Consider the following 17,988-nt stretch of genomic DNA (forward strand, 5'->3'; position numbering starts at 1 on the left):
CCTACTTGGCACAGTTATTGGAAGTCGTACCAGAATTCCATGTGCAACATTTTAACCAAATCGGACAAAAATTGTGGCTTCCAGGGGATCCAGACCAGATATTGACCGATCTCAACCGTACTTGGTACGGTTGATGGAAGTCGTAACAGAACACCACATGCCAAATCGAACAAAAATTGCGGCTTCCAGAGGCTCAAGATGTCAAATCAGGAGGTCGGACACGGTTATTGGACGTTAAAATTTCAGCAAAATCGGATAACCATTGCGGCTTCTACGGGCTAAATGTGTCTAATCGGAAGTTCGGTTTATATGGAAGCTATATCCAAATCTGAACCCATATGGCTCATTTGCAATCCCCAACGACCTATATCAATATCAAATATCTGTGCAAAATGTCAAGCGGCTAGCTTTATGCGTTCGACTGCTATCCTAATAAGACTATCTTTATTTTATTAATATTCTTTGAAGTGAGGGCCTATGGTACCTATGAGCAATTAATGAATATTTCAAAACTCATACGCCCGTTGGTACTGCTATTAAAATTTATCATACGTTCTATAACACAGTCAAACATTTCAAACTAAAATGGAACTGAAAATTATATATTAAAAAATAAAACAGAATATCAAAAAAAAATACATTTGAGTGTTGTTATTAAATATGTAAATAATTTAATAAATTTAAAATTATTGATCATTTAAATTAAGATATTGAAATCATTGGATAAAAGCTCAAAAAAAATTTTATTCCAATATTAAATAAGTTTTTTTTTTGCAAATTTAACATTTTTACTACCATTATTATTTGCAGAAACCCATAAAATTCTTAAATTATTTATTATTCACATTAAAATTAGATTTTAATATGATTTGGTTTTTATTATTTTTTCCCAACTACCTCTGCAGTTGGCTAAACTTTTCATGGCATTTGCACATTTCAAGTATTCAAGGACCAATACACAAAAGGAAGAATCATCGTAACGAAAGGAAATAGCAATGGAAAATTGCCCATCAATTAGTATTAATTAATTTTCACTTAATATTGAATTCGTATTTTATTTTTCACAAAGCTATAGTACCTCTCCTTCACCTCCCTCTCCAACTCACTTATCACTGGTCGGTCTTCCCTAGTTGAGCTCTCTTGAAAATGTTTTCTTTTTTTATTTCTACTGCTGCTCTTTGAATGTGGCAGCTGAAACGTTGTATAAATTCCCTTTAGTACAATTTGCCCAGTTTGTTCGTTTGCTGTCATGATAATTAGTAACAAATGGTGAACTATTAAAAATGTAGAAGGAAAACTCGCGGTAAACGAGCCAAGCTATACCCTAGAGTTACAAATGGAAAATAAAAAAAGCACAGTAACTTAAAAATTTAAACTGTATTCAGCAGAGCTTTTGCAGATTTTTTCAAATAACTAAATCCAACAGCAGACAACCACATATCAATTTTAATTCATTTTAGTATGAAAGGAAAAAAAACAGAAGACTTTTTTTTAATTCACACTATGGAAAGGCCAAACTTTTATTGATAATATTTAGGAAAAAAACAAAAAACCTTTACTTTCTTTTAGCGTACAGTTTCGGTAATTGATAGCAATTTTGTATGTTGGCAAAAAAACATAAACCGTTTCTTAATTACACTACAAAAGTGTTCGTCCGCAATTTTTGCTAACTGCTCTCTGGTCAATGTTTTTATTTTTGGTTTCATTCGTTAGTGGATAGCTCTCTCAATTTAACTCAATTTATTTTTGGTTTGTGCTTTTTTCGCCACTAAGATTTAAAATAACATTAATTCACTTTACTTGGCATCATCCCCGGCAATTGATGTCCATCTGCCACTATCTATACTTACTTTGAGATTTTTTTTTTTGTTAAAAACGACTTATCGTTTGTGCAACTGTCTGGGGAAAAACTGCGAATTATAAAAACTATCTAACTATGTTATGTTGTGAGTATATGTCTATACATATGTATATCTGTTCACATGCGAATATAACTCGTATGGCAAAAGCAGCAGCAGTGGCATCAGCAGCCCCATCATTAGTAGTTCGATTTAGTTTGATAAATGTTCTTAATTACTATTAAATAACATTTCAATGAAGCACAATGGTTTGCTAATGCGAAAACTACGAACACTTACACTTGTGGTAACATCCTGTAAATGCAGTTAGAACCGCACAACCACTCACTCAAATGCATGCACACCCAAACTAGGACTAATTTAGTAAATTTACTACATTGAAAAAGTATTGCCGACTTTTAGGGAGTACCATGAAAAAGAAGACTAAGATAAAATAATAAATAAAAAAAAAAACTAAAACACAACAAAAATGAAACAAAATAGAAAGGAAACGAAACTAAAACAAGAAAATGAGATCAAGTAAAATAATTTAATATATAACACATATAGCAAAATAAATAAAATAACAACAAATATTGCCACCTTTAGTAAGGGAGTAACAAATACAGCAAATGTTTCTGATATCTTCGACAGAATCCAAACTCATGCGTTCAACGTTTTAAACGAACAAGTTTACCTTTACGTTACGGTGTCCTCTAAAATCGATAGGACGAAATTCAAACTGTAGGCAAAACAACTATAACACATCTCAACAAATCCAGATCAATATCTTAGAGGTAGTAGTACCAAATAGTGAAATTACAATTTACTAATTAGTAATTGTTTGCTGACTATAGAAAACTTTACTATTAACGTTACTGGTTTAATGGAATTACAAATCGATCTACAATATCTAATCGCAATAGAAAGCAAAAGAAGGATTTTATGTAGATGCAATCGATGTTTACACTTTGCTGCATATCTACTTTTTATACCCACCACCGATGGATGGGGGTATATTAATTTTGTCATTCCGTTAGCAACACATTGAAATATCTATTTCCGATCCTATAAATTATATATATTCTTGATCACCGTACAAATCTAAGACGAAGTCTGTTGATATCACGCTACAGTCTTTAAAAATAGAGATATTGAGCTGAAACTTTTCACAGATTTTTTTTTTTGACCATACGCAGGTTAAGTTCGAAGATGGGCTTAATCGGACTATATCTTGATATATAGATCGATCCGCCGATTAAGGGTCTTAGGCGCATAAAAGCCACATTCATTATCCGATTTTGCCGAAATTTTGGGCAATAAGTTGTGTTAGGCACTAAGCCATCCTTCTTCAATTTGGCCCAGATCGGTCCAGATTTGGATATAGCTGCCATACAGACCGATCACTCGATTTATGGTTTTTGACCCATAAAAGGCGCATTTATTGTCCGCTGTCTCTGAAATTTGGGACTGTGAGTAAAGTTAGGCCCCTCGACAACCTTTTGCAATATGGTCCAGATCGGTCCAAATTTAGATATAGCTGCTATATAGACCGATCTCTCGATTTAAGGTCTTGTGCCCATAAAAGGCGCATTGATTGACCGATTTTGCCAAAATTTGGGATCGTGAGTTGCGTTAGGCCCTTCGACATCCTTCTTCAATTTGGCCCAGATAGGTCCAGATTTGAATATAGCTGTCATATGGACCAATCTCTCGATTTAAGGTTTTGGGCCCACAAATGGCACATTTTTTGTCCCATTTCGCTGAAATTTGACACAGTGACTTATTTTAGGATTTTCGACGAAAAAGACTAGTATTTTGTTCTACAAAATGTTTTGTCCAAATCGGACCATATTTCGATAAAGCTGCTATGGGGCCATAAATTATGTATTTTTCACTTGATTATGACGAAAGGTGGATTACATATACTTGTTACAATTTAATCCTATACTTTTTTACATGTCGCTAATTTTTTGTTATCGAAAACAATATTGTCCTATTTTGGTATTTAATGGTGGGAATTATAAATTAATTAATTTGCAATTTAGTAGACAATTCTTTGATAAAAAATTGAAAACGGAAAAGCACTTATTGATTATCGATAAGTATATTTTTGGGAGAAAAGTCTTATATGGTAGTTTCATAGGGCGTTTACACCTATCTTGTTGCTTATGTACTTTTTATAAATTAAATATCAAACTGTTTACATTTCGATATCTTTTTAGTATCGATAACTAAATAATATCATTTTCCGTTATATAACATGTAGACTAATCATAATTTTGCTAAATGATACATATTTTTTTCATATAATAGTCGAAACCCCGTTTCGTAAAATCGATAATTTTAATCGATTGGCGATAAATGCTTTTTTTCTAAAAATCCATTAGATGTTTACAAAATTGTTGCTGCTTAAGTCTCTATCACATTATATGGTCTTGTCTTATGACATATCACATTTTGTTATTATTAAAGTTGCACACATTGTGTGATCCGAATGAAACTAGCATAAGACAAATCACATTTCAAAATAGCACAATTTTTTCGATTAGAGCGGTGCTTAACAAAAGCATAGAGAAATCAACCGCTTTTGCTGTCAGTCGGATAAAAGCAACTCCAAATTAAATTATTTTTACAACTTTATATAGTATATAAAAGGTGGCATGTCATAAGGCCAGAGTATGTAGTGTGATAACAGCTTTATATGTTTTTTATACCCACTACCATAGGATGGGGGCATACTAGTCTAGTCATTCTGTTTGTAACACGTCGAAATATAGATCAAGGACCCCATAAAGTATATATATTCTTGATCGTTTTGACATTCTAAGTTGGTCTCGCCATGTCCGCCCGCCTGTAAAAATCACGATTGCGGTCGAACGTATAAAGATATCCGCTTGAAAATTTGCGCACATACATCTTATTGATGTAGGTCCTTGGGAATTGCAAATGGTCCATATCGGCTCCGATTTGGATATAGCTCCCATATATATTGGTTCTTCAACTTGACTTCTTGAGCCTTTAGAAGCTGCAATTATAACCGAATGGGCTGAAATTTTGCACGTAGTGTTCTGTACGACAAACGATCGTGGGCCAAATCGGTCCATAACCTGTTATAGCTCCCATTTAAACTGATCTCCCCATTTGAGATCTTGAGGCCCTGCAATTGTTATCTAATGTGAATGAAATTTGCACGTAGTCTTCCATCGTAGCGCAGAGGTTAGCATGTCCGCCTATAACGCTGAACGCCTGGGTTCAAATCCTGGCGAGACCATCAGAAAAAATTTTCAGCGGTGGTTTTCCTCTCAAATGCTGTCAATATATGTGAGGTACTATGCCATGTAAAACTTCTCTCCAAAGAGGTGTCGCACTGCAGCACGCCGTTCGGACTCGGCTATAAAAAGGAGGCCTCTTATCATTGGGCTTAAAACATGAATGGGACTGCACTCATTGATATGTGAGAAGTTACCCCCTGTTCCTTAGTGGAATGTTCATGGGCAGAATTTGCAGACTTCTGTAATGACATCCAACAATCTTGGCAAGTATGGACCGAATCGGTGCATAACCTGATTTAGCTCGCATATAAATCGATCTCGCGATTTAAAATCTCGAGCCTCTAGAAGCATATTCTTTTAGGTATTGTCTAAATCATTCAACCATGATGGTGGGTTCCCAAGATTCGGCCCGTTCAAACTAAACAGATTTCTATTTGTTTAAAAGTAATTTTTTTGTAATCGAAAACTATTATACAATATTTGTTTGCTTAAAAGTGTGAACTAAAAATCTTCAATTTTGCTTATGAGTACAAATTCCTTGTTCCTTTTTGCAGAACATTATATGGAAAATATTCCGATAACAGTTTTGTAAATCAATCGTATTAATATTTTCGATTACGTGCATATTTAATTATTTGAAAGATGTTTCGAATGAAATATGTAAAACCACCTCACCCCCGAAAGCACCCCTAAATCAGATATCATGAGAATATGGGGCTGGAATAAAGTATTTTAAGAATGGAATACACCTTACATCCAAACTTAAATTCGTAGACCAATAAAGATCATATGGGATTCAGATAAAGGCTGTTATATTGTTATTTGTCAAGAGATATACTATTTTCGTAGCATGGTATTTCACTAAAAGATCTTTAATTGTCAAAAATAAATATTCCAAGGAAATTTTTGTTCCATATAAAGTAAAAGAAGGCGCAGCGGAGCGGGCCCGGGTCAGCTAGTATTACATAAAATAAAAATATTGTGATCTAGGTTTGAGTTATCTGTTATTAACACTTATAATGGGGAATATCTAGTGAAATAATGCATAACTATGTCAACCGTTTTTCTTGTATGCACAAAATTTTATAGCATTAAAAAAAAATCACAATCCGATAAATTTGTGGTATCGAAAATTTTACAAAAGTGCTTGCAAACATTTACTTGTTTCAATATAATTGTAAGAAACTCTTTTACTTCAAAAATGACTAAATAGTTCTGTGAAATCGAATAATGCAATAATTTCGGTAACATCTTTTATACACTTCACTAGAGAATAGTCTGTCTTCAATCAAACTTACCCAACATTAAAGCTTCTTGGCAATTTTCCTACTACACTCAAATTATTGGATTAGTTTATATCGATTTCATATGCATATATATAAAAAGAAGATGAAAAAAACGAAAACATGTAAATGCACATGTACATATTAATCATGTGCATATACGATAATACATTCCTCTTTTATGGTATGAGATGAAAATCGTATTTTATTTTTATATGTCTGGCTGGTAATGTGATTATAAACGTTATCGATATTGCTGCTACCCAACATTACCGAGACAATCCCTTTTTATTCTAAGGGCAAGTTGGGGATATTTCCACCAAAAAGAGGAAGAAGAAAAAGCAAAAAAAAATAAAACAAAAAAAATTGAGATGAGTTAAACGAAAACCAACGCACACACACACACACACATCCACACTACTGCAAGCAGCAAAGATACGCACCCTTATATGGTGACGCAGCAATGCCAATACAAAATGAATCGCAGTCTACCACTACAACTTTGAGACTCTCTGACTTTATGACCGCCAACAGCTATGGGCGCAAAAAAGGAAGAACAAAAATGAAAATAATTCTCGAGACTGAACTAAACCAGGCTAAAAGTATAGTAGCGTTGTTGTTGTTGGTGCTATTGGTTCGTTATTTGCCACTGTCACTGGCACTGCCACTTACATGTCACTTAATCGAATTATCGTCAAAACATGGCGTCAAACAAAATGATAGCGCTGCGCTCTTCCAAAAATGAAATCCAAACGCAGGGACAAACCATTGAAGAGTAGGAAGGATTTTATGGCAGGCAAGACAAGCGACCTTTTACAAGTTACGCACACACACACATACTTTCTAAATGGAAGTATTCAAACTCGTTTAGTGGCAAACTTCCGATATGGTCAAAGTATATTTGTATTGTTGGCATCCTCGTTCGTCCACCACTTAACATCGACCAATTTATTATCTGTGTCTCTGTTTAATACAGTGAAGACTGCTACGTTTTGTTAGCATATGCCTTACTAACCATTTTAGAATTTTAAACTTGCGTTTATCCGTTTAAGTGCAATATTCAGGGTTAAATGACGCAAATTTTCAGCTAAATCGGTTAATTATTGTGCGCTCTAGGGGGCATAATAAGTTAACTCTGGAGATAGGTTTATAGGGGTATGCTGATGTAACCCATTTAAAGGGTGATTTTGATAGACAGACAGACCAGCCAATAAACCGACAGACAGACATTCTGACAAACCGATGCACAGGGGAAAGGACGAATAGACTAAGAGACCAACCAACAGCTAGTCAGGTAAACAGACAAAGTTAGATAGTTAAAAATTGCAAATTGTGCCCATGAACATTACATTAAGGAACAGGGACAATCTCCTAAAATAGCAATGAGTGCTGTCCGATTCAAGTTTAAGCTCATTGATCAGGGTCCTTCTTTTTAAAGCAGAGTCCGTACGACGTGCCGCAGTGCGACATGTTGTTGGTGTTCTCGCCAGGATTCCAACACAGGCATTCAATATCATACGCCGACTTGCTAACCTCTGCGCCACGGTGGCCTACTAAATCGATTTATAATGTCAAGGCCATTAATAGTATTTATACTTTATTAGCCCTTCAGATCAATATTTCAATTTGCTACAAACGCTATGTCGATGGTGAAGGCCATAAAAAGTTAAAATATTTTTTTTTTAATTTTGAATTTTTCAAAATACATTTTATGCAATTGCCACTGTCAATGTTATTTGAAATCCTTTCCCCCTTTTGGTTGCCGCCAGATCTTCTTTTCTTCTCCCCCCTTCCTGCTCTTCTTCACCCACAATAACGGAAATGAAAACGCAAAATCCTTTGCAACTGTGGAAAAAATCCCTGATAATAAGTGAAGGCTAAAGCCATTGCTATGTTTGAGGTTATGTTCATTGACAAGTTTTTGTTATCCCTTTGGAGCAAATCCTTTGTATAAAGAACATAATCTGAATAAGTATTTGTGGGGAGACGGGAAAAAAACAGTTTCCCTAACAATAAGCAAAAAAATGCTAAAAAACCATCCAAACTTGCGTGAATTTGGGGCTTTTCTCTCTGTTTTTTTTTTTTAAATCCTTTTTTTGAGTTTTTCTTTTGGATGGGTTATCGGTTACCAGCTTACTAACAAGGGTCAATTCCATTTGGCATGTATAGTTACGTGCAGGGAATTAGGTGTGATTTTAATGGGTTTCCCTGCTCTCCATACTGACCAGGCTCTTTGATTCCATTTTCCTTGTTTAAGGAAGGGTGTCACATTCGCATTGTATTATAAACTACGAACATTGCAATGATTTAATTGATTTTGTTGTTCAACTCTTAGGCCAGCCCTTGGTCATATTCGAAAAAGGGCAAATCCTTTTGTTTTTGAAAATTGATTTAAATTTCCTTGCCTTAAGAACAACTTGTAGGGCTTTATTTTTAAACCCCTTTTTGATTCGAGAGCCTCACAATTAATATCTCCTTTTTTTGTTTTGTTTCTTTATTTGTTTCATTGCAGACATGAACAAAGGTTCACCCATCGATTATAAAAGCGGTTCGACTTGTTCGACACCCACCAAGGATACCTTGAAAGGTTATGAACGTTCGAATGCTAACAATTGCCTGGGTCCTGTGCTTCCGCCACGCAGTGTCATGAGTGGCATACCCTCGCATCATTATTCGGCTCCCATGAATTTCCGCAAAGATCTGGCAGCAAGATGTTCGGCCAAATGTATAGCCATAGTATCTGTATCAGTGTTTGTGGCCATGTGTGTGCTGTTAATATTTTTAACAGGTAAGTTGGAGTGAAGACATGCATCGTTTTCTGCTTTTATTATTTTTCCAATTCGGTTTCAACGATTAGAAAACTTATTTGATTTTTAAAGATTCATTGAGGTTTCTTGCTCCTAGGTTTTGGCGTTCTCCATTGGTCTCCCTCTGCCCCCTGTACAGTTCTAGTCGGCAATGAGGCTTCCGAGGTGACTGCGGCCAAAAGCACTAATACAGACCTCTCCAAGTTACACAATTCCTTGTTACGCTCGAAAACTGGACAACCCACCACTACAGCCTCGTCCTCGATGCCCTCATCCTCGGTATCGGCGGCGGCGGCCTCCTCGTCAGCCTTCCAATCAACATCGGCTTCTTCGGTAGCCGTAGGAGGATCACAGGCAGCCACTTCCATATCCTCGCCATCATCATCATCTACATCGCTGTCATCACCATTGGCAAATGCCAATAATGGAGGTAATTATTCACAAGTTTTAATTATTTTTTAAATGAGTTTCACATCGAAGCAACAAAAACAACAACAAATTAGACAGAAACCTCAGAATAACTGAGACGCACACAACAACAATCCAGAAAGTAAAAAGGAACAGAGAGAGAGAGCCAAGGAATACAAAGCTCCAAAGAACTAAAAACTTTGAAATAAGAAATTTTTCCTTACGACAACGACGACGATTAAATGAAAAATCTTCGCCCTTCCACAACAATCAGTGTGATGGCAAACCTAACAAAGAGACACATGAACAGACTGAAGACAAAAAAAAACAGAACAACAGGGACGACTCTAACTAAGCAAAAGTTTTTCTTTTGTAGGTTTCTTATAAGGGAATTTACTTTTCTGAGACGCGGAAAATTGATAACGTTAGGCAAAATCCAGAAAAATAAAACAGAGGTTTCTACTACGACTGCATAGTTTTGAAATGGGGAGAGAGAGTGGGGGGAGGGCAAAAACAAGCTGTATAACTGAAATGAAATGTGGAAAATAAAAATGTCATTCGTTTCACTTAACGCGATCCAACAAAAACATATAACATCGACATTGCAAGGAAAGACAACAAATAAGAAAATCATTGGTTAAGTTTAGAACATTAATAAGGAAAGTAACGAACTAAGTTTTTGACGACATAAATAAAAATCGTAGAGAAAACAAAAGTGTCAACATACACAAAAAATATTTACTAGAATATATTAGTTGGGCAATATTAGGGAAAGATACACAACTTATGGTTATTTGGAAATTAAAAAAAGAATTTGATTAGTACATTCATTGCAGATGGTAAAGAGATTTTTCCTTGTAGGTTTCTTGGTATTCATTATTTAATATCTGAAATAATATCAAAATTATATTACAAACTGTCTGGTCCGGTGTGCTTCGCTACATGCTTAAGTGTTTGCGGCCCCCTTTGGACATGGACTAAATTTGAAAATAATATATATTCATATTAACTCTCATATACCTTTCATTAGAATCCCATTTTGTTCCGTTTGGTACACATGCCCATTTGGGACATAATTTTCTCCGGGAATTGATCCAAATTTTTATATAAATTTACGTATTCTACTCTCAAATAACTTTCCTTTGAATACCATATTGTCCCGTTCGGTGTACATATCCATTTACATAAAATTTTTAGTATTTTTTTCAAGAAATAAGGTAAAAATAGGACATAGCTTAAGCCAAAATTGGCAAAGCAAATTATCAATTTGTCTACTAATATGACCAAACAATAAATTGTGTCCTTTAACCACTAAACTGAATTTAGCAGGATATTTTTCAAGAAAAAGCTTCTAACTTTATCCAATTGTACTTTGACTGTTGTCCTCCTTGTGCCTCCAAAAAAAAGGAGGAAACACTGTTGACTGTGCTAGAGCCGACATAAGCCACATATTTTTAAGTCCTCTTTCACATAAAAAAAAAATTTATTGTGTAAAAACAATAACGTATCGTTAAAAAAAACAATGGCATATTGCTTAAAACGTGTTTTTATTAATTTTTTTACTAGTAAAAACTTTTTTATGCAACCACCATTTGTTTTGTTTACTTTTGAGATGGCAAAATATGCTTGGCGAATCCAACTTTTCTTCCCCGAAATCGATAGCTTTTAGACAAGCCTAAAAATGTTCAGCATGTAAAAACTAAACCCCCAAAATGGTGTCGCACTGTGGCACGCCATTCGGACTTGGCTATTAAATATAAAATGGAATTCCCTTAACAATGAGCTTAAACCTGTTCCTTTATGGAATGTTAATGGGCAAATTTGCTTATAAAGTCTATCAAGCAATATATGAAGGTCATTACATGACCAAAGCTTCCTGAAACTTGCAGCAGCAAGGTGCCCAACGTTGTTGGGGACATCAGGCAATGTACGAAGTCTGACTTAGCGCCCGTATTCGCTGCTCGACGTGTTAGTTTATCTAATGTCAATAGGCATTAATGGGTCAATTATTGATTGGAACCCACCTTCAGTTGAGTTGCCAACCGCCAAATTTGTTATAGAAATTTCCGTTTCTGTATTAAATTGCATATAATTAATAATAAGTTAATTAATAAGTTATATAATAAGTTAGTGAATTACTTTGTAACACCCAAAAGGAAGAGAGATGGACCCATTGATAAGTATACCGATCGACTCAGAATCACTTTCTGATTCGATTTAGCTATGTCTGTCTGTCCGTCTGTCCATGTTAATTTGTGTACAAAGTACAGTTCGCAGTTTTTATCCGATCGTCTTCAAATTTGGTACAGGCATGTTTTTCGGCCTAGACGAAGCCTATTGAAATTGTAAAAATCGGTTCAGATCTGGATTCGTCCGATTTTCAGTAATGATGCAATAAAATGGTCATTTGTTATAGGATTCTCTCGAAATTTGGCAGGAAGGATTTGTTTACGACTCTCGACATTACTGGTGAATTTCATGGAAATCGGTTTAGATTTAGATATATATATCGCCCGATTTTCACTCCTAGAGCCACCGCAAGTACATTTATTGACCAATCTTGCCACATTATTGCACAACGCTTTCCTTGATGACTACCATAACATACATAGAGTTTGGTTAAAATCGGTTCAGATTTAGATATTGCTCCCATATATAGGTTCGTTCGATTTGCAGTAATATTGCTATAAAATGGTCTTTTGTTTACCGATTTTTTCGAAATATGGCAGGAGAGATTTTCTCTTGACTCTCAATGTTACTGGTGAGTTTCATGGAAATCGGTTCAGATTTAGATATAGCTCTCATATATATTTCGCCCGATTTTAACTTCTAGAGTCACTGCAAGCGCATTTATTGATACAAATTTTGCAGAACGCTTTCCTCAATGACTGCCACAGTATTTGAGGAGTTCGCTCGAAATCGGTTCAGATTTAGATATAGCTCTCAAATATATGTTCGTCCGATTTTGAGAAATATTGCAAAAAAGTGATCATTTATTATCCGATTCTGTTGAAATTTTGCAGGAAGGATTTCATTATAACTCTTAATATTACTGGTGAATTTCATAGAATATCTGTGAATTTTGCTCGAAATCGGTTCAGAATTAGATATAGCTCCCATATATACGTTCATCAGATTTTGGGTAATTTGCCATAATGTTGTCATTTGTCAACCGTTGTTTTTACAGTTTGAACATATTTGCTCGCCGAGGTCCATCAAAATTGGTTCAGAATTGGATATAGGTACCACATTGTACTTATAGGGTAGGTGTAGGGTATTATACAGTCGGCACCGTCCGACTTTTGCCCTTCCTTACTGGTTTTACAATTTATTTAGTAGCTGAACGCTCAAAACATTTTATTTTTATTTCAAACGGAACATTAATTTATCAAAGGAATAAACCTCTTGTTAACAAATTTGGTTTTCTCGTACATTTTTGAGGTAATTTGGAAGACAGCAATTAGAGTGTTCTCGTACTCAAAAATGTGCACAAACGGTAACGGAAAGTCGTTCCTTTTTCCAAAAAGAGAGAGTTTGAGAGTGAAAAACATTTGAAGAGTTTTGTAAACGAAAGTTTGGAAATTTCAATATTTGATTAATCTGTACGTACCTTAAGTGTTCTCTGCTTTAATTAATAGAACTTGTCCATATTTTTGAAATGGTCCCAGAATAATAATAAAAAATGTTTGATTATTTTTATTTCTACTGTTTTCCCCAATGGTCTTAAAGAATTTCTCTTTGCAAGAGAAAATAGAACTTCTTTTTAAAACAAATGCTACTTAAATGGGAAAGCATTTCTTAAAGCCTCCCCATTTTCCAAACATCCCCTCATGTTGCTCTGACAAATTTATACAAATTATCTTCCTTTTTCTTTATAATGCCTCAAAGCATTATCCTACGGTTTTGTTCTTGTTATTGTTGTTGCTGGCATCGTTTAGTTGGGGAATATAATCAAATTATAAATACATTTCTCGCGCATAATTAAAGCGTGAAACCTTAAACGTCTTTAAGGCGGCGGCTACAAGTAAATGACATTAAAAAATACTTCCACCACCGCCATTAACACTCTCGTCTCCACGCCAAATATTTAAGTGTAGGTCTCAAAGCTCTCACCCACAATGTTGCAGTGATGTGAAATATGGGAGCAGGGAAATACGAGTATAAGTACAAACTACCCTTACCCAAAATAAATGAAGTGGAATGATACGCAAACTTCAAGAGCAGTTAACAGAACTTTATAGTAGATATGCAAGCGGAATTAATAAACAAACAAAAAATACGGGATGGACTGCTAATATTTTAAAGCACGTTAAAGAATGTCTTCAAGTTTTTCTTAGTTTTTGGTAATTAGAAGTTGTTTTAAATAGAAATAGTTCAATTTTCTATAGTTTAGTATCAAGTTGTAATAATAAGTGTATTTGGCATTTAAATAACTTTCGCTATTCTATGGATCCCTTATTAATAGATGAAAATATTGTGGGGAATAATGCCAAGTATGCATATAACATAGAGCATGGCAACAGTCCAATTATTATTTCTAAAGAAAACAACACTTTAGAGCAGAAGATACAACTTTACCTGGAGCAGAAACAAAGCAAAGCCTTAAAAAGATATGGACGAAGTTTATCGTCAGCAGCAGCAGCATCATCATCAGTCTCGGCGTCATCAAACTTAGAGCCTGAACCAACTTTCAAGCACTTAATTATGAAAAAACGCGAAGTTCTATTGCCACCCGAAAAAAAACATGTTGGCTGGGTTGAAGCAACCAACCTGCCAGAAGATGATGAAGTATTTGATGAATACTATAGCAGCAGGGTGAATGTTGATACGAAGGATTTGACAAATGCACAAACAGTTTATGACAATAAAGTCAATATGACTTACACCAGCCAGGGCAACAAGGATAAAAGCCATGTAGCAGATGAGTCGGAGGAGGATACGTTAGTGATAAAAAGTAATTATGACAATAAGTTTATCAAAGAAGACGAAGAGGAGTTGGTAGAAAATGATACAACTTTGTCTGGCGAGGTGAATTTAATTTCAACTGACTTGCCGTCGCCGCCACCAACTCTCATGCATAAGTACAACGAAGACGAAGAGAAGAAAAGTTTGGAAATCAATAACATATTAAATCTCAATCAAAGTAATAACAATAAGGATAATAATGAAAAAAGAAATCTTGATAATGTGATAAACAAAGTACAAGAAAAGCAATTACATATTTTCAAATACTCCCAAGAAAATGCTCCAACATCGCAGAAACCCCAAAAGTTCTCGACTCGAGCTTTTACCATATTTGAAAATTATAATTATGATGAAGAGGAAGCTGACCTAGCACCCGAAGAGCTTAAATCAGACGAAAACAATTTTGCTTATGACAATACTAAACAATCTGGCCAGGGTGTCACAATGAAAGTGTCAACATACCATTTAAAACGAAATATCGATAACATAATTGATGACTCCATAATAAAAGTCGAAAATACCTCATCACCAGCAAAAGCAAAGCATGAAGTGAATAATGATGATGATGGGGAGGAAGTCCCAGCAACCCATAAAAATATTCCCATTGCAAGTGAGCTGAGCAAATCAAGCAAGTCTCAAAATGATGACACTCATAATATTGTTGATGATGATAAAAATGATAAAGATGACAATAATTTTCGAATCAATCGTAAACGACGCAACCAAGAAGAAGGCATTGAGTCAATGACATCTAATAGCCATCATTTAGGTGACAGCAATGATGACATTTATTTAACAACTACAGCAGCACCCAACGAAGTTCAAGACTCGCCCGGAAAGCTGCAGAAAAAAGAATTGTTAAATGATAAAGATGATGAAAATTTGAAGATATTCAATGTCCATAAGCAGAGACCAACAAAGGCGATATCTGTCAATCGACAAAATGAAGTGCCCGAAAATTCTTTAGAGAGTCTTATGCTCAATGATGGCTTGCTACCCTTGAATGCCCATAACGGATTTATGCAAATGGAAGATATCGACATTGTTAAGCTGGAGCATACTCATTCCTCCGAGGATGAGCTCTACAAAACCATAGGTTTTGATAAGAATATTAAGAGAAAAATTCAGCAACCCAATGCCGATTACCAGAAGCATTGGAATGAAGTAATAAATAGGCAGGAAGCTTGGCAAAAAAGATTTGGTTATCCTAAAGCCAGGGAATATCTTAATACGGAGAATTATGAGCAACCCTTAACTTCGGCTCCCTTAAAACCCTATGAAGTTAATACTTTGAGACCTTGGAAAGCTGAGATTATACCCCATTCGGCGGTGGACAAGCGCATAGTGGTCAATTTGACCATAGGCACCAATGATGGCACGGGCAATATGTATACCCTGCACGTGGATATACCAGCCTTCCAGGAAAATGGTCAAATACACAATATACAGCAAGTTTTAACTCATGAACAATTGCCACCAAGTGCCCTAGTTAAAAATGTCTCTAGTTCGTTATCTAAGGCGGAAGAAGATATCAAGCAACAAGCTGATACAGCAATACCTCCATTGTCGGAAGACCAAAGCAGTCCTTATTGTGTGCCTGAACCGCCACCACCCATACCCGAGTGTCCTGTTTGTGCATGTGGCCTATTCTCCAGCTCTTCTGCTTCCCACGAAGATTCCTCAACAATGTCTCCATCCACCGATAGCAGCTACAGTAGCACTCAATTCTCAACTCTCACCACCAGCGAAGAAATGACAAATAATGACAATAATGACTTTGACAATGACATATTTAAAATTTCCACTATCAACACTAACCAAGCGGCAGGCGACACTATACAACTTGCAACATCAACTTCCAACCCCACCACCATACTACCTGTCACCAACACTTATTTTACCCATGATGAAACTTTTAAAGCAGATGATAGCTTAAATGTTAGTGATGGTACAACTTCTACTACCACTACTAATATGCCCAATGATGTTAGCCTAAGCACTGCAGCAGCAAGCTCTGATTTTAATGGCATCGCTAAAACTAATACAAATACAAAAAATAACAGTAATGGTGAAAAGTTTGCATGTCCTGATGTTATGCCTATACTTATACTTGAAGGTGATTTGTGTTTATGATTTTTCTTACAAACTAACTTTCCAACTTACTAAAAACATTCATATGTAAAGAGGGCACAACAATAAATATGTAAAGGCATTATCTACTAATGATTTAATATTTTAATTATTTTTTAACTCATTTATTTACTTTGTTTACTACCATTTATTAATTTTCATCCATATCATCAATTGCATAATGGTAAAATTGTAATCACTGGACCACCATTTAATTTATTTTGCAAATTCGCCATTTTCAAGAAAGTATTGGCTTTTCATCAGAAACATCATGATCATCCTAATGCATTCACCCAAAAATTTTTCAAAATTATAAGTCCATTTCATATGCAAACACAAATAATATGGAAGTCTTAGTAGCTAAATTATCAAAAACCAACAAAACAAACATTAACTTTGCGCTAACATTGAATGTTTGATCTTAATGCTGAGTTTAAATGGCACATCTGATGTGTGGTCATTGTAATAGTATTGGTAAAAACAAAGGTGTATTCGTCACATGAACACATAACCATCATCCATGGCTGAAAAATCAAAATCATTCGATTTTTTTCGCTTAATGACGTCTATCGATTACCGTTTACAAAGAAATGTATAATCAATTATTGACAGTTGTTGAAAAACACGTTCTGTGACAAATAAGATTATAAAATGAGAAGTAAAGTATGAAAAATTAAATAAAATCAAAGAAAAGAAAAAATCGATGTACTGTTTTTGGCAAAACCTGTAATCAACACGTCTACACGATGGGCACGGTCATGATGTGCCGCCTAAAAGTCATAAAGCTATTCAAATTACTAATATTGTTTGAGGTTATTTATATTTATCGAAGAGGACATGCTTTTTGTTATATACCGATAACTCATTACTAAAGCTGTTTATAATGTCCCTTTTAGACGACACATCATGATCGTACTCATTTATTAGAGCTTCTGCCGAAAGCGGTACATCGATTTTTTCTTTTCTTTGATTTTATTTAATTTTTCATACTTTACTTATCATTTTATTACTTTATTTGGCACAGAACGTCTTTTCAATATACATATGTCAATTAATGATTACTCATTTCTTTGTAAACGGTAATAGATAGGCGACATTCATGGAAAAAATCAAATGATTTTGATTTTGCAGCCATGACTGATTGTTATGTGTACATGTGACGCATACAACTTTGTTTTCACCAATACTATTACAATGACCATGCATTAGATGTGCCATGTAAACGGGCCATGAGGAAATAATTGCTGTGTTTTATTTTAGTACTATATACAGTGGAAATCAC

At 35.0% G+C, this 17,988-nt stretch overlaps 1 protein-coding gene across 6 annotated transcripts in view; it reads left to right on the forward strand.

The window, feature by feature from the left end:
- The window catches only part of LOC106091817 (teneurin-m), a 497,726-nt gene that overhangs the window by 463,618 nt on the left and 16,120 nt on the right, over positions 1-17,988 (forward strand). For 4 of the 6 annotated variants that reach the window (XM_059360132.1, XM_059360133.1, XM_059360135.1 and 1 more), the window contains exons 3-4: positions 8,909-9,184; positions 9,301-9,633. In XM_059360132.1, the coding sequence (XP_059216115.1) occupies positions 8,909-9,184; positions 9,301-9,633 (609 nt within the window). Of the gene's footprint in view, positions 1-8,908; positions 9,185-9,300; positions 9,634-14,533; positions 16,693-17,988 lie in introns of those variants that run through there. The other 2 variants (XM_013258487.2, XM_013258488.2) reach the window with 1 other exon arrangement.

Source organism: Stomoxys calcitrans, chromosome 1, assembly GCF_963082655.1.
Source record: "Stomoxys calcitrans chromosome 1, idStoCalc2.1, whole genome shotgun sequence".
In the NCBI taxonomy this organism is placed as follows: Eukaryota; Metazoa; Arthropoda; class Insecta; order Diptera; family Muscidae; genus Stomoxys; species Stomoxys calcitrans.